Source organism: Grammomys surdaster, unplaced genomic scaffold (genome assembly GCF_004785775.1).
Source record: "Grammomys surdaster isolate TR1022 unplaced genomic scaffold, NIH_TR_1.0 1129, whole genome shotgun sequence".
Lineage (NCBI taxonomy): Eukaryota > Metazoa > Chordata > Mammalia > Rodentia > Muridae > Grammomys > Grammomys surdaster.
Genome location: NW_021605548.1, coordinates 649,402 through 666,705, shown reverse-complemented (window position 1 = coordinate 666,705; position 17,304 = coordinate 649,402). Strand labels below are relative to the sequence as shown.

Sequence of the window (17,304 nt, the reverse complement as noted above, 5' to 3'; positions counted from 1 at the left end):
GAGGGTGTCAGATCCCTTCGAACAGGAGTTACAGTTGTGAGCTGCCATGTGGGTGCTGAGAATCAAATCCAGGTCCTTTGGAATAGCAGATAGTGCTCTTAACCACTGAGCCATCCCTCTAGCCCTATAGATGTATTTCTTATTCAATATCTTCCTAGACAGCTATAGTTAGATCACATTTATGAATGAATACCCTTCTATTTCCATGTCTTTTTTTTTTTAAATCAGTTGTACTTTGTATCAGTCTTGTTAGGCTGCAGTAACAAGTACTCTGACAGGGAGGCAGAGGCATAAGCAACAAGAACCTCTTTCCCTATCACCCTTGAAAAGTATCAGTTGACTCAACTCCTGGTGAGTGACCCTTCCAATTTGTAGATTCAACCTTTGGGGTGTGGCATCCCTGAGGATATAGAGAGCTGTCAGTTCTCTTAGGAGGCACTGGCCTGGCTGCACTTCCTCTAGCCCTCATTAACCCAAAAGGCTCTGTCTCCATGACATCCCACGAGGGAGGGGAGATAGCCTTGTTAATCTGGGATGGACACAGATACTCAGTCCCTGATCTGCTTTGCTTCAAACTGGCTCCTCTACTCAGCTCTAATGAGTTAGAATTGATTTTTTGGTTGAGCTTCTTAGGATCCTCCCAGTGTTAACACCTTGACTAGGAACTACAAAGTGCTTTAGCCCCCATTCCTATCCGTTATCCTAGATCCCTACTGTGAAGATTTCCATGTACAGTCACCTGTGTTCAATATGCCATCTTTATCAAGTTTAGCTAACTTATCTCATTCAAGGTGGCTTGCGGGAATTGTTTCCTACCCTAGGAGAGCTGGAGGAGGAGCAAGCTCATCCTCTCTAACCACTCTCAGGACATGACCCCAGGACACTGCACAGCTCTCAGGGTGGACCTAGGCCTGGGCATAGTGACATCCAGGAAGAAGCTATGGTCATCCTTTACAGGTCTTTCTCGGGAGTCCCAAGAGCCTCCTACAAAACGAGGTTCTGTTGCATAAGCTGCCAGTTACTGATTAGCGTCTTATGGCAGGCTGAGTGGACTCGTTGTATAAAGTTCAAGTACTTAACAAAGAAGTGGGAGTTGAATAATATATTCATTCATTCACAGCTATGACAAAGATACTTAAGATGAGACAGGATGTAGGACTTCCCTCTGGCCTCAGACACCCTGGCAGTCAGGGTGATGTGCTCACCCACACAGCCTCTCCTCTGATCTGACCTCTCACCTTCGGTTCTCACCAAGCCATTGGCCACTTATGTGTCCTACCTTCTTACAACTCGGCTAGCTTAATTAGGTTACAGAATTTCTTTTAGTTATATACTACAAATATTATGTGTGGTATTTGCTTTCTAGATACCTCTTCTAACTTCCCTTTTCATTTCAGTCTTATTAAGATATAGAACCCCTCCTGGAGAGATGGCTCAGAGGTAAAGAGCACTGACTGCTCTTCCAGAGGTCCTGAGTTTAATTCCCAGCAACCACATGGTGGCTCACTACCATCTGTAATGGGATCCAGTGTCCTCTTCTGGTGTGTCTGAAGACAGCTACAGTGTGCTCATATACATTAAATAAATAAATAAATAAATAAATAAATAAATAAATCTATCTTTAAAAAAATTTTAATATTATTTATTTAATGTATATGAATACACTGTAGCTGTCTTCAGACATACCAGAAGGCAGCATTAGATCCCATTACAGGTGGTTATGAACCACCATGTGGTTGCTGGGAATTGAACTCCGGACACCTGGAAGAGCAGTCAGTGCTCTTAACTGCTGAGCCACCTCTCCAGCCCAATAAATAAATCTTTAAAAAGAGATACAGCTTTTCATTTCCAATGGTTACATTTTATTTGCGGACTTTTGTTGTTGTTGTTGTTGTCAGTTTCTAGACATCCACTCTTAACAGCAACAAAGAAAGAAACAGCTTGATGAAACCAGCAGTTCTGGTTTAGCAGAACCAAACCCCTGCCCTTCCCGCCACCCTCTCATCTGCTACCCTGAGACTCTCCAAGCTGCTGACTTGGTATCTAACTGCACAGTGCTTCCCACCCTGCTTCTGCCTCCACTTCCAATGTTTTCTGCAGCTGTATTCTTGTGCTGGACACTGAACCTTGAATCTCCTGCTGTGTGCTCTGTGAACCAAACATTCTACCACTGATCTATATCCCAGGCCCTGCCCCGGCACCCACTTCCTGGTTTGGCATCCCCACTCCCCTCCATGGCCCTTCCACCCCTACCCTGGGAAGTTTTTTGCTCTTGTTTTTGTTGTTGTTGTTGTTGTTGTTTTTTGTTGGTGTTTTTCTATTTGAGTATCATTTACAAGGTTAAGGATCCACATTCTCTGCCTCTCTTGTCTCATGTCACTTTTCCTTACAACTCAATACTGGGATCCAGACTAGGATCTCAGACATTCCAGACAAGGCTTCCTACTGCCAGTGGATGCTTCTATCCAACCCCTTTTCATATTCCTTGGAATCAACAACCACCTTGTCTTTTCATATACTTTTCACAAGTTCAACCCCAAGCTCTCTGCCAACTGAGACACATTACCTACTCCACTGATTTCAGCTTCCTAAAACAATGCTATTCTGTTCTGTAGTCCACAGGTCCAGTTGTTCCCTACCCCCAGGAACTCTCCTGGGTAAGGCCCTCGTTTGGGGTCTTCTATGCCTGAGGCTTTATTTGGCTGAGTGCTGGCATGGCTCTTAGAACCATCTCTTCCTAGACTGGGAGTAACCACTGAAGGCAAACAGCAAGTGTTGGGGACAGCTTGTCCCCACTAAGGACTAACTGCCAAATGCCTCAGCAGCTTTACTGGTTGATACCTCAGACATTGACCTTCCTCTTCTATTGCCTTCCTTAGAAATGGGGGGAGGGGAATATTGAGGCTACATTCTCTATCTAAAAATGGCTGTATTCTGTTCTCCAACCTGGTTTGGTTAGTTGGCTGGCTGGTTGACCGGCTGGTTAGTTAGCTCGCTGGCTGGTTGGTTGGTTGGTTGGTTGGTTGGTTCAGACTTGTAGATTCCAGGCCAGCCTCAAACTCACTGTGTACCTGGAGGGTGACCTTGAACATCTGGCCCTCCTGCTTCTAGATCCTATATACTGGGATTGATGTTTTATGCCATGCTGGTGACTGAACCTAGAACTTTGTGCATGTTAGACAAGCATTCGATCAACCTGCCCCCTCCAACTTGATTTTTGGCTGAGTCTAGGGTTCTCTTTTGAAAAGCCCTGGAGTTCTTGGGACCCTCAACAATTGAGAGCCTCCCTTATCCCCTAACAGCCATGCCTGCTGAACTAAGATGCCCTGCAGGACTACTAGGAGAGGGACCTGGGGACAGCAGCAGGACATCCCTAAGAACCCTGAGTGGGAACCTAGGGAGAAAGTGTTTCTGAAACTTTGTGGATGCCTGCAACTGTCCTAAGTGAGCTGGGGAGGGGTGGGGTCTCCTAAGGTTTATGAAAGGGACAATCCTGCTGAGAAAAGAACAGTTAAGAGCCAACCTGGGAGGGCTGGAGAGGTGGTCCAGTGGTTAGGGATGTGGACCAGTCTTATGCAGGGCCAGAGTTAGGTTTCGAGCCCCTACATCCAATAGTTCACAACTACCTGTAACTCTTGTTCCAGGGGATCCAGTACCCTTTTCTGGACTCTGTAGGCATTGTACTCATATGCAGAAACACACACTCACACATTAGAATAAATCTTTAAGAGAAACAGTTACTTTAGTCACACATGCTTTGCTGGGTGGATGTAGGTCTATGCATACAGGATTCTGAAGACACAAAGAAGTCTGAATTCCGGGTTGCCTATGCAGAAGGGTGGCAGGTGTACTAGGTGACAGTACCTATGGTCTCTGGTTAGTTCTAAGATATTGACCACACTTAGGCAGCATATATAAGAGCCTCAGCGACAGAGGTTTAAAAAAAAAAAACTATTGGGGAAGGTCAGGAAGTTTGGAGAGGCTGGTGGGGCAGGGTCGATAAGAGAAGCATTTGTGGGGGTGCCCACTGTAAATGTCCAGGGACGCCCAAGAGCTTAGCCGAGAAGATTTAGAGCTGGAGATGACAGAGCCAGGTGTGTGTGAGGGGGATGGGACATAGAGATTGAGTCGCTGACTCAGTCAGGGCAAGCAGCGACCAGGGTGGCAGGCAGCATGGAGGAGGCTGACCTTTGGAGCAGCCTGACAAAGGGCTAGCTACTCATTTCTAGGATGTGTTCTCAGCTACCTAGTGAGAGCCAGCCCACACGGAATCTGAGAAGAGCTTCGGGGTAAGCTCTGCAAGGAGCTCGAGTTCTGGAAAAAGTCCAATTCTCAAAACAGAAGTTCTCGGAGGCGATCCGGTTCTAGAAGCACAAGGAGGTCAAGGAGAATGTAGGCTCTGGAAACAAATGCATAACCAGGGACCTGAGGCGAGGTTTCTGGGGGCGGTTCTGGAAGCAAGGGGACCGCAGCGGAGCCCCGGGAAGAAAGCAGGCATTGTTTAAGACTCAGCACAAGCACTTGTCTCTAACAAACCGTTTAAAAACCCCATTGTAAACATTTTTGGAGCAGTCCTGGAGGGTACCGTTGCCGTGGTGACGAGATAAAGCCCTGAAGTCCCTGCAGAGGCTGCAGTGGCTCTCGGTCGCCGCCCCCAGTTCTGCTTGTCTTTTCCTAACTTTCCCCCGCACGCCCAAGAACTAGCTTGGCGCATGCGTACCCTGATCGGCGAGCGGCCCTGGTTGCTAAGAGTTACCAGATCCCTTACCAGGAGCCCGCCTTACTCTCACTCTAATTGGTACTAGTTTCTAGTCATCGAAGCAGCTACCACCTCTGATTGGACAACACCAAGTTTTGCAGGCGGGGCCCGCACTCTGCCGCACCGGTCAGTCGGACCCTCCAGGAGGGGACAGTCCGAGCAGCGCGGCTGGTCCTCCCTGGAGCCCGAGGGACTTGTTGCTCGCAGCCTCTCTGGGTCAGCGTCCGAGCGGGCGGCGATGATCCTCGAGGAGAGACCAGATGACCAGGGCACTAACGAGGACAGCTCTCGGCAGCAGGACGACGACGGCAGCATCCGCAAGGTGGGGACTGAGGAGGGTGTGGGTCTCCAGCCTCCTGCCCCGCGCTGTGCAGTGCGGCCTTCGCGGCCTTTCCTTCCTGGAACCTGCTCCCATGAAAGCCAGCTGGGGAAACTGAGGCACCTAGAAACGGCCTGAGCCCGCGTTCCAGCCCGATGAGAATATCAGTGGCGCAGTCAAGGTCTAGATGGTTTCCCTGAAGCTAGGGACCCCCTTGGTTCTCAGAACCAAAAAGTTGGTTCTGATGGTTGACAAACCCCACTCCCTCACCTCCATCACTAAGCACATGTGTTTTCTGACGCCTGGAAAGCCTCCTTTCCTAACAGTGTAGGAGCCGGTGTCCATTAGATGTTAGATTGTGGCCGCAGACAGCAGAAACCTTTGGGACTTCACGGAGCAGCCTGACTACTTTTCCCGAACATACAGCCCCTCCAAAGCTCCTGACTCTAGAGATGGTGCCTGGGCTTCCAGGATCACAGGGCTGGAATGGAGACTTTTTTTTTTTTACCTCTTTGCCTAAGGGATATTATGTTATCTTACTCCACTTCTCCTGTCTGGGTATTTCCTAGGGGTCCCTGAGCGTTTGAGTTTCGTGTGTGTGTGTGTGTGTGTGTGTGTGTGTGTGTGTGTAGGCGCTGGGGTACTCCTGCCCAATCCCTAGGGCTACTAAGCAGAAGCTCTTGTCACATCACTACTCCCGGTGTCTGCCATGGCACTTTGCCCTCCTTCCTTCCTGGTGTCAGATTGTACTTTGTTGCTGGCTGATTCTATCCAGAGCATGCACATGTGTGTGTTTGTGTTTGTGTGTGTGTGTGTGAGTGTGTGTGTGTATATCAGGTCTCCTTGGGGAGCAGGAGAGGAGGGAGACAATGGGACTTGGACAGATCCCTCAAGGGCTCCATCCTACCTGGGCATACCTGATACTATGGTGACTAGCTGGCACTGGGGAGGGGGTAGATTGGGGAGAGGGTAGGAGGGAGGGAGGGAGACAGAGACAGCCTGCAACATGTACTCCAGGAACTCTTTTTCCTAAGGTGCCCGTGCCTTGCAGGTGCCATTTGGAAAGAATACATGTTGCATTGGTCAGCTTCCCTGTGAGTAGTGTGAGACTCCCCCCTCCCCCGTAAAGAGCTGACTCAGTAAGAGAAGCCTGGGTAGGCTTAGGGCTACTCTGTTCCTTCTTTCTATTCCCAGTCCTGTGCGGGGGGACAACTGTCCCCTCCCTTTTGCTAATCCTTGAGGACCAGCCCAGTTCAGGTCACTGGGTCTTTGAGTAGGAGGTTTTGTTTCTCTGATCCCCTCCCTTTCCTCTCTGGCCATGGCCAGGCCCTGTTCTGGTTTGGTCACTGCTATTGCGATGTCCAAAGTGATGGCAACCTCTCCCAGAGTGAGCCAAGAGTAGCCACCATGGAGGTCAGCCATGGTTAGATGGCCTTTGTTTCCGGAGGGTGGGGAGATCCCACCGGGAGAGAGATGGTTACTCAGCATCTATGCCCTCCCTGCTGGGCACTTCCCTCAGCCCAGTGTGGAAAACTGGGTGTGGGCTATCAGCTTCCAGAATCCATCCAGCCCAGCTTATCTTGCCCTTCCACCAAAACAGGTTAGGAGGCTGGCTTGACCTCCGTAAGTGAACCAAGGTTAAGAAGGGTGAGAACAGGCCCAGGGTCTGGGGCTGGTACCTAAAAACTCAGAGTGGCTGGCTGCCACAGCAAGTCAGGGAAGGGCTGAGGCTATAGGCCATCATTGAACTAGACCCTTGTAGTCTAGTAGATCTTAGGGAAAGATGTTTGTAGTTTTCTTAGCTTTGAAGACAGGAGACTACTGTGGCCTCAGTTTCCCTTCTGCACAGGCAGGGGTAGACCCCAAGAAGGTGACAGTACAATGTGGCTCTCCTCTGCCCCTATGCTATCTTGTGCCGGCTATCCAGAGAGTGAGTCACCTATCTGTGGTCACCCAAGGATGACTTAATAGTCTCCTTCTTTCAGAGTGAGCCCAGGTGCCACTTCTGTGGGCGCTCTTCAGTGACATGAGCCTCTCTTGGAAAGTTGGCTCCATGGTAAAGTCCTGGGGCCACAGTCAAAGTGATTGCCTCAGGAGCTCCATCCACGCCAAGGTGCAAGCCTCACTTAAACACACACAAGGTACAGAGGCTGTTCTTTGCACGACAGTAAGCCACACTGTCAGTATCAGCACTGCCAGGACTTATACACACACGCGCACACACACACACACACACACTACTCTGTGTCATTTGGACTGGTGCCTTTGAGTTTCTGTGACCTCTTTCCTCATATGTGATCACTAGCGAGGGTGTTCCCCAGGGAAAGAGCCATCTGCAAAATCTTTACCACTAAGTCTTAGGCCCAGCAGGGTAAGAGCGCTGCATGGCTTGGAGGACTTCATGCTGTGTACAGCCCCACTAATTCCCACTCCTCGGCAGCTCTGGGAGGAAGCCTGTGTAGGCCATGGCTGAGCCTGTAGTTGGAGAAGGGATGTCACAGATAAGGCAGGCCACTGCTCTCACATTACACAAGAGGAGCTTTCATCCTACGGGAACTGGCAAGGGACATTGGAACCCAATGCCTTGTTTACTATATCACAGACCAGGTACCCACTGCCTGAGTAACATGGGCTCACGGCCCATAACTGCATGGCTCTCAGTGCCTGTGGCTGTGCTACTTCAAAAGCCTTGTGGGCAGACAAGTCTCCAGGGCTACATAGGCCAGGTCCTTTTAAGGAGGTTCATCCTGGGCTCTGGTAGTAGCTCTCTGGAAAGGTGGTCAGACCCCAAGGCAAATTGTCCTACATGCTTAGTTGATCTGGTGAGTCCCCAGGGCATAAGACATTGATTTCAGCAAGGACAATTAGAAAGGAATTCCTATGGAGAACTACAACATATTTTATTTTATTTCTTTCTTATTTTATGCTCATTGGTATTTTGCCTGCATGTATGCCTGTGTGAGGGTGCCAGATCCCCTGGAACTGCAGTTGCAGCTTTGAGCTACTGTATGGATGCTAGGAATTGAACCTGGGTCCTCTGGAAGAGCAGCCTGTGGTCTTAACCGCTGAGCCATCTCTTCATCCCCTTATTCTAATTTTTAAAAGGTCTTATTTTTAATTATGTGACTGTTGTTTGCACGTCTGTGTATGGTTATTTGCATATGAGTACAGGTGTCCTTACAGGCCAGAGGTGTTGGATGCCCACTCAGAAGTAGAATTACAGACAGTTGTGAGTCACTTGACTTGGGTGCTGGGAACCGAACTTGGGTCCTCTGCAAGACTAGTATGGGCTCATAACCACTGAGCCATCTCTCAAGAGCTGGGTCCAGAGCTTTATTACATCACATTTTAAACTGTGGGGCCATGTGTTGGGAGAGTGGGTTATTTGGGGAGGCCTCTTGATGTATCATTGGTTAGGATGGAGCTGAGCCTATGGTATCTGTGAAGCATTGAGGAGAAGCATCTCACCCTTGTTCCCCAGCCAGGCCTGCCTAGGTCCCTTCCTGCAACACTAGCTCAGGTTCCACCCACAGTGACTACTTCTTTTCCTAAGGACAGGCTAAGGTCCTCTGAGCTTGGCAGAAGCTATGCTGATGGGCGCTGCAGGCATAACCACGTGCATCCTCCTGCAGGGCTATGACTCCTTCGTGCAAAACCATCCTGGCCAGCTGCAGAGTCACAGGGCTCGGCTCCACCGGCAGATCAGCAAGGAGCTCCGGATGCGGACGGGCGCTGAAAACCTCTACAGGTGAGCAGGCTGCTGCCTGGCCCTGGATAGGGTGGTGATCCTATTATTAGTCAGAAAGAGGGACACATGGGCGGATGTCCATGAGATAGCTACCATTCAGGTCCCAGTAGCCACACTATATACTTCACCATTCAGCCTGTGGTTTAAAACTCACCTGGTGCGCGGTGCATGGGGCAAGTCGCGCTTGCGCCCAAGGTCGCAGCTGAGGCAGTCCTCAGAGCCGCGGCCAAGGCCGCCCACGAGCTGTGGGTGAAGGGGGGGTGGCTGTTCGGTCCCACCCGCAGGCCATGGTGATGCCAGGGTCCCGAGAGCAGGGGTGCAGGGACCAAGCACTGTAGCAGGGAGCATGGCCCGGCGGCTTTTCCCGTGGGCGAGTTTCCCACTTACACAAGAGAGTCCAAAGTTCCAGGAGACACATGGAATCGAAGACATGGAAGTTTTATTGGTCATGTTGATAAGTGTATCTGGATGGTGGTGCTCTCCCACGAAATACCAGGAGGGGCCACCTTATATTGGGGAGAGGAAGGGCTAGGGAGATGAAAACTTAGCTATCTACGCCCCAGCCTTTAGGTAATTCATTAATATGTAAATCTTGAGGCAGAGGCCTGTTAGTCACGCCCTCTATCTGTGCCTTACTAGACGTAGCATGCAGGTTAAATGGAGGTAGGACTGCATGTTAGGTCTCTGGGTTCTGGGGGCGTGGCCAAACACCCCAGGGTGTCTTCTACAACCCTACACAGCCTAGACCCTCACAGACAAACCAGGCCCATTCCTACCTCTGGGCCTCCCCATCTATGCTTGGCCAGAAGACTAAAAGCCCCCTTTAGGAGGTCCAACAGTATCTAGCGAACCTCAGAGGCTGCTCAGAAGAGGCTGTATATGGTACGAGGCTGGGCACTCTAAGGTTGGAGACCTTGCAAATGATCGATCGTCTGACCTCAGCTACTTCCTCTGAGCACAGTAGCATTCTGTATACTCTCATCTCCCATTGCAACCCGCACTATACAGGAGCCCCAGGCCCATAATCCCTCAGCATCCTCCCCTTCCCTGTCCAGGTCTGTGTTGGTGACCAATAGATACAGGGAGGGCTGGCTGTGCCTATCGTCCAGTTGGAATCATGGTGGCACTAGAGAATGAGCTCTAAGAGGAGGCATCCTAGAAGGGAGGGCACTTCTGAGCCAGCCCTACTCAGCTATACCAGCCTTACTCCAGCAAGGGGAGCTAGCCCAGCAGCGCTCGCCCCTTTGGATGGGCTCTGAAGCTTGGGTGGGGCAGGAGAGCCGCTGTGAGCCAGGGTCACTGGAGCTGCCTCAGGCATGGGTCTTCTCGCCTTCCCCGACCCCTCCCAGAGCCACCAGCAACTCTTGGGTCCGAGAGACAGTCGCCTTGGAGCTGAGCTATGTCAACTCCAACCTGCAGCTGCTGAAAGAGGAGCTGGCGGAGCTGAGCAGCAGCGTAGATGTGGACCAGCCAGAAGGGTGTGAGATGCCAGGCGGGGCGCGCATACATGTGTGGAGGGTGCAACTGGGTGGCGGGAACCTCAGGATAGGACTCTGGGCCGCTATGGGTAGTAGGTCTAGAGCCCATTCTTTTGGTTCTAGTGAAGGTATTACTATTCCCATGATCCCCCTGGGCCTGAAGGAAACCAAGGAGTTGGACTGGGCCACACCGCTAAAGGTAAGTGCTGGGCTGTGACCTCTGAGGGACAGGGCCCTGAAGTGGGCTCAGGGGGGCTTAGATGCTTCCTAATCTAGTCATCTCATTGAACAAATGAGGAAGCTGAGGACAGTGTGGAGAAAGAGCTACCATTACAGGGAACTGAACTGCCCTCCTGTTTCCTAATTCTTCTGGTCTCTACAACCTGGGCTTGGATTCTGGGGTCCTGAAGGGGCCTCATCATTCTGGAAGCCCCAGTATGACCACCAAGATGTAGGGTCCCCTGGCTCAAGGATGTCACCCATCTGGTACCTACTCTTTGAGAACTGGCTCCTGAGTGACGTGGAGGGAGTTCAGATCCCAGAACAGGGCATGATCCTTTATCCAGAGCCTATAGGGCCTCATGGGAAAGAGACATGACCTGAGTCTCCAAGGTGGCAGATGAGAAAATATGTGTAAAAATGGGACCACAAAGCCAGGCAGTGGTGTCATATTGCCTTTAATCCCAGCACTTGGGAGGCAGAAGCAGGCGGATTTCTGAGTTCAAGGCCAGCCCGGTCTACAGAGTGAGTTCCAGGACAACAAGGGCTATACAGAGAAACCCTGTCTCGAAAAACAAAACCAAAAACAAACAAACAAACAAAACCAAAATTAAAAAAAAAAGATGGTACCACAAGAACCCTGGCCCAGTTCTGTCTTAGGAACCCAAGCCCCAGGAACCAGAACCCCAGATCCTCCAGTGTTACAGCAGCCCCAGGTCTTCAGTCCTTCTCCTTGGTCCCAAGTACAAAGTCAACCTACTCTACCATGACTCCTCCCATTCTCAGAGCAGGCTGTCAGGTGTGGAGTGTCCCAAGGGCAATACCCATTCCTCCTTCAGGAGCTGATCTCTGAGCACTTTGGAGAGGATGGTACCTCCTATGAGACAGAGATCCAAGAACTAGAAGACCTACGGCAGGTGGGTAGGCTGCTCACTGTCTTGTTGCTCCAAAGACAGAAGAGGAAGACGGGAGAGAAGGTTGGATCCCGGTGTGGAGGTTCACATGGATTCCCTACATGATGGGAGGGAATCTGGGAGGTAGCCAGCATTCATGGAAGGACCTGGGACTAACAGCTGGCTCTGTTCTGGCCATGCTCTGTTGCTCTTGGAAGGAGTAGCGCATGGTCCCCACCTTGGGGCCCTCCTTGGCCTCTTGTGCCAGGCTGCCTTCAAAGTCCCTAGGATGTAAAATGCTCCTTGGGGATGATGCCCAGGGATTTCCTAGGGTGACATCACGATGGTGGGCCTTGGAACTGGGCCCACCCTGACTCTCCCTTCTAGGCCACTAGGACTCCCAGCAGGGACGAGATGGGCCTGGATCTGCTTGCAGCCTACTATAGCCAGCTCTGTTTCCTGGACGCACGTTTCTTCAGTCCCGCCAGGAGCCCAGAGCTGCTCTTCCACTGGTAGGGGCTAGCAACAGAGGCAGAGGCCCAGGGATGGGAGGCCAGGTCATTATTGGAACTGTACCCATCCTGATACCATGCCACAGGTACGACTCGCTCACGGGGGTCCCGGCACAGCAGCGGGCTCTGGCCTTCGAGAAGGGCAGTGTACTGTTTAACATTGGGGCACTCCACACGCAGATCGGAGCACGGCAGGACTGCTCCTGCACCGAGGGCACCAGCCACGCCGCTGAGGCTTTCCAGAGGGCTGCTGGTGAGGGCTGTAGACCATAATAAGAGGGGTATGGTGCCCACCTCTGTGCCAGGAAGTAGTGTTGGTGGACATGGCCTCCCTGTGTGAAAAACTTAGCACATAAGCCCTTCGGTGCGAAGTCCTGAAAGTAGTCCTGGTGGGCATGGGGAATCCTTGCCCGCATGAGGACTCTATCCATCCTCAGGGGCCTTCAGACTCCTGAGGGAGAACTTCTCCCATGCGCCAAGCCCAGACATGAGCACCGCCTCTCTCTCCATGCTGGAGCAGCTCATGGTTGCCCAGGCACAGGAGTGCATCTTCAAGGGCTTTTTGCTGCCAGCCTCTGCCACACCTGACATCTGTCCAGACCAACTGCAGCTGGCTCAGGAAGCTGCCCAGGTGAGGTCAAGGAGTCCTGCCCAGAAGCCCCAACAAGCTGGCCAGCCAAGCGGTGGCCACTCAAAGAGTGAAGAGCAGAGCTCAGGGGGAACAGGAACAGAGTTGGGTTAGAGCCGGGTCAGGGAAGGATGAGTAGCCACAGACGAGGAACCTGTGTTAAGTGCTCTGTGTCATTCCCTAAAGCCAGTCACTGTCCCCGTTTTCTTGAGGTCCTGAGAATAAGAACAGAGCCCCCAGATACGCAGGTCTGGCTCAGCTTGGAGTCTAGGGAGAGGGTGCTGGAAAGGGGGGTGGAGTAGAAGGAGACTGAACCTAGGGTGCAGAGGCAGGAAACTTAAGCTGTCTACTCAGGGTTGGCTGGCCTTGTCTCCTGAGCTCCATGGGCCCAGAGAGAGGGGGGCAGGGAGGCAGAGGCTCCCCCCTTTGTACCTGCATGCCTGTTTGATAGGTGGCAACTGAGTATGGGCGTGTGCACCGGGCCATGGCCCAGCCACCTGTCCGAGACTACCTGCCTGCCTCCTGGACTAACCTGGCACGTGTCAAGGCTGAGCACTTCTGTGCCCTGGCCCACTATCATGCAGCCATGGCCCTCTGTGAAAGCTACTGTGAGTGTGTCACTCCACATGCCCGTGTGTGCCCGCAGAGGCTCCCTGCTCAGGCTCACGGGCTCTCTGTCCCCTGGCAGCAGCCAAGGGAGAACTCTCGAAGCAGGAGCACATCTTCCAGCCCTCAACTGCCTGTGAGCCCCAAGGTCCCCCACTGCCGCAGCACCCAGAAGAGCGCAGGAAGCTTGGTGAGGCATCACACGCAGGGCCCCAGGCTAAACAGGGCATGGTCCCCATAGCCACTCAGCAATTGACATCCCTGGGTTGGTGGGAACTGCTGAAAGCAGGGTTGTTGAGCTGGACAGCTGGGGACATAGATGTGGACAGCTCTTTTGTCCCTTGCTCAACTGTTTGGCCTGGCAGAACTTTCCTAATCTGGCCAACACTGTCTGACCCTGTGGCCCATTCCACTTCCTGATGCATCCTGAGACAGAGGAACCAAGCCTGGAAGGGTCAGCTTGCATGCATGGTGTGTGTGTGTGTGTGTGTGTGTGTGTGTGTGTGTGTGTGTGACAGTGCCATGCCTGTGCACAGCCAAGGCCCACCTGAAGCGTGCCATCCTGGGCCAGGAGGAGGCGCTGCGGCTTCACACCTTGTGCAGAGTCCTGCGCCAGGTGGACCTGCTACAGGTTGTGGTGACTCAGGCACTGCGGCGCTCCCTGGCCAAGTACTCAGAGCTTGAGCGTGAGGATGACTTCTTCGAGGCTATGGAGGCCCCCGACATCCAATGTGAGCATCCAGGGCCCTTTGGGATGAGTATGCCAGTCAGAGGGCCAAGCCGAGCCCCTGCAGCTACAGCTGAGAGGCAGTCAACAAGCCAGGTGTGGGAGCATGTTGTCTGTGAACCCAGCCTAGCACCAGGGACTCTGAGTCAGGAGGACAGAGTTGAAGGTCAGCTTGGATTACATAGTGAAGCCCTCTTTGGGTGGGTGGGAGGCAGGCTGTGTTGAGAAGTGGAGCCTGGAAGGCTATCAGGCCAGCATCCCCTGCTACCTCCTCCCCTACTTGACTCTTGGAAGGCAAGAGGGGACAGAGGCACAGTGCCAGCTGGGGCTTCCAAGTGCATTCCTGGGAGCCTCCACATATACTCATGGAAATAGTGCTGCCTCAGATGTCAGTCGGGACAGCTAGGCTTTGAGGACCCAAGACAGTCCTGTGTGCAGTTGCGGGCCACACACAAATCCCACTGGTGGAACTCTGGTTCTGGGACGGCCAAGGCCCTGGGGTTCAGCTCCAATTTTCCTTTCCTTCCTGCCTGGTCAGCCAAGACTCACCAGGCCCCAGAGGTGAGAATGCCCAGCCTGTCGCAGGTGAAGGTGACAGACTTCTTCCACCGGCTGGTGAGCAGGCCAGTTTCCCCTACCTGTCCATCTTCCCTTCAGCCCCTCCTGCTCCAGGGTGTGTGGGCTAAGATGGGGTGCCAGACAGGTCAGGGCTCTGTGACTGCCACTCAGCCAGCCCTCTACCACTTGACTTCTCCCAGGGACCCCTGTCCGTGTTCTCAACCAAGAATCGATGGCAGTTGGTAGGGCCGGTGCACATGACTCGAGGAGAGGGAGGCTTTGGGTTCACACTGCGAGGAGACTCACCGGTCCTCATCGCTGCTGTCGTCCCGGGGGGTCAGGCTGAGGTAAAGGCCCCCTAGCCCCTAATGCTGGGATCCTAGACAAGCATAATGTACTGCCACCGCCTCACTGATCCACTTTCTCCATAGTCTGCTGGCCTGAAGGAGGGCGACTACATTGTGTCTGTGAACGGGCAGCCTTGCAAGTGGTGGAAGCACGTGGAAGTGGTGACACAGCTGAGGGACATGGGCGAGGAGGGCGTGAGCCTGCAGGTCGTGTCCTTGCTGCCCAGTCCTGAGCCACGTGGCACAGTGAGTACTTGGCCTGGGAAAAGACCCCCAACCCTCAGTCCTACCCAGCCCTGGTCATTCCCCCACCCCCACCCCCAGGTACTCAGAGAGAAGGTGGCCAGGTAGCCTTCACTAGGGGTGGCTTTCTGGGCAATGGTCACCTCTGACAGTGCCTCCATAGTGTGGCTACTGTCCTTCTCCAGATTAAGCCTCCAGATGACCCCGGTGAGATTTTTGTCTCCAGAATAGGTTTCTAAACCAGTTTATCCCAGAGGTCACATCTGTCCAGCATGGCCACTCCAAGGTAGGGTGGCAAGCAACAAACAAGGAGCCTCACAAGGCCATTTCAGATGCCCCTAACATGTCCCTAACACACCTACTGCTCCTAGAAGGCTCTAATCTCTACTCGGGGTGGCCGCCGATAGGGCGGGCGGTGATGGCTGACCACATCCATCTCTGTCCTGGCTGTAGGGACCCCGGCGGCCAGCACTGCTGTGGAACCAGAGAGAGTGTGGTTTTGACACGCCGATGCCTGCACGTACCCGCCCCTGGCCCATCCTTGGCTGGAGTCGAAAGAACAAACAAAGCAAGACTGGGAGCCACCATGACCCCTGCACCAGCAGGAACTGTGTCACCTGCCCCTGAACTGGACACCCTGTATCCCTATGTGCTCAGTGTGGCTGTGGAGGCCATATTCCTATGGATATCACCCTGTAACCAGCCCCACCTAGCCAGGTGTGCCCAGTGGATTCTGTCCTCTACTCTGAGGGACTACTCAGGCTGCCCCCACCTTGCTTAAAGATGTCTATTAAAAATGCTGGTCAGATGAGGGGAAGCTAAGTGAGGTACTGGAGCTGTAGCCACTTTACACCACCAGAGATATGTCTCAGTGTAGTCCAGATGTAGTGTCCCTCTGCAGAGGGCCCCTCACACAATTGTCCGTCTGTAGAGGGCAGCAGAGCTGGTGCTATCCTCCTGCAGCACGCCTCTTGGCCCCTGCCATGCCCCATCTACTCTGCGGCTGCCTGACTGTATCCCCAAGTCCAGTTTCTCTGAGCACATACCCTTATGGCCCTACCCTGATTCTGCCTGGTTAATAGTAACCTTTCTGGTCACCAGCCTCCCTTGCTGGTTAGTCAGTTTCTCCGTGTGTAAGAGCCCAGCAAAGACATTTTATCTCCAGTCCCCTTACATTCCCCCAACTTTCAGGTCACCCTGTTTCCCATTCCACCTGCTCCCATGCAGGTCCTGGCAGGTTCCTCAGAAGGGTGGGCTCAGGACCTGGACTCCAGAGGGACAGGATGGGGGCACCATGCAAGAAGCAGTCCTGAGCTGTACATGGCTGAAGCCATGAAGATGCTCTCCCTCAAAGGCCCTGGACGGTCCAGGATGGAAACAGAAAGGCTGTATGTACCTCTGTGGTAGAGAATGCAAGAAACCCTGGGCTCAGTCCCCAGAACTAGGAAAAGAAAGAAAAAAAAAAAACAAAAAAACAAAAAAAAAAAAACAAAAAACAAAAAAAAACCCACGACAAATTAGATGAGGAACTTGCTCTCTATGACCACCAGGGGGTGTCTGTCACCCATTCATGCAGCCCTAGGAGGCTGCAGCTCTTCCAACCCCCACAAATCTGAGTATCTGAGGACAGCCCAGGAAAGAGAAGAGTCCAGCTCCTAGTCAGCAACCCACTCACATTCTTTCAACCTCCAACCTCTACCCAGGGGCTCCCAGGTGAGAGCACCTGAGTCTATGCTCCAAGTCTGCCTACAGAGTCCAGGGCTCTGCAACCCATCACCCTGTGCAGTCAGTAATCTGGGTCAAGGTCCATCGGGTGAATGTAGGGTGCAAGCATGTGAGTCCTGAAGATCCAGGTACAGCTTTCTTCTGATGTAGGAGAGGCTCCCAGGGGATCCAGGTATGTTCCTCATCGCTCACCTGCCCTCCTGGGACAATCTCCAACTCAGCAGAATGGTCAAGGCCACTCGGGCTCCTCAATACTTGCTAATCTTATTAATAAAACTGTGTGTCAAGGAAGCCATTACATGATAATCAGGGATGACAGGGTGGGCAGATCTTGTGGAGGACAGTTAGTGTGGGACACCACACACACACACACACACACACACACACACACATACACACATACACGCACGCGCGCACGCCTTGGGTGATCTCAAGATGAAAAAGACCGGACCTGCCCCTCACCCCCTGCACAGTGAGTGGCTGGGCTATCAGGGCCTGTCTACACACTCTCTGCTAACCTTCCCACGCCTGGGCCTTCTCTC

The 17,304-nt window shown here is 52.7% G+C and overlaps 1 protein-coding gene across 2 annotated transcripts; it reads left to right on the top strand.

Moving 5' to 3' along the window:
• Positions 1–4,898: 4,898 nt before the first annotated feature.
• Rhpn1 (rhophilin Rho GTPase binding protein 1) lies at positions 4,899–15,848 on the top strand. Of its 2 annotated transcripts, none has more exons than XM_028783445.1 (15): positions 4,899–5,081; positions 8,711–8,826; positions 10,176–10,304; positions 10,428–10,503; positions 11,363–11,440; positions 11,804–11,928; positions 12,015–12,181; positions 12,366–12,559; positions 13,008–13,164; positions 13,245–13,352; positions 13,699–13,893; positions 14,428–14,450; positions 14,648–14,794; positions 14,879–15,040; positions 15,491–15,848. In XM_028783445.1, the coding sequence occupies exons 1-15, from the start codon at positions 4,998–5,000 to the stop codon at positions 15,662–15,664; spliced, it is 1,935 nt and encodes a 644-aa protein (XP_028639278.1). In that variant the 5' UTR covers positions 4,899–4,997; the 3' UTR covers positions 15,665–15,848. The 2 variants fall into 2 exon arrangements, with proteins under 2 accessions (XP_028639278.1, XP_028639276.1); XM_028783443.1 differs by having other exon boundaries at positions 14,428–14,504.
• The last annotated feature ends 1,456 nt before the right edge of the window (positions 15,849–17,304 follow it).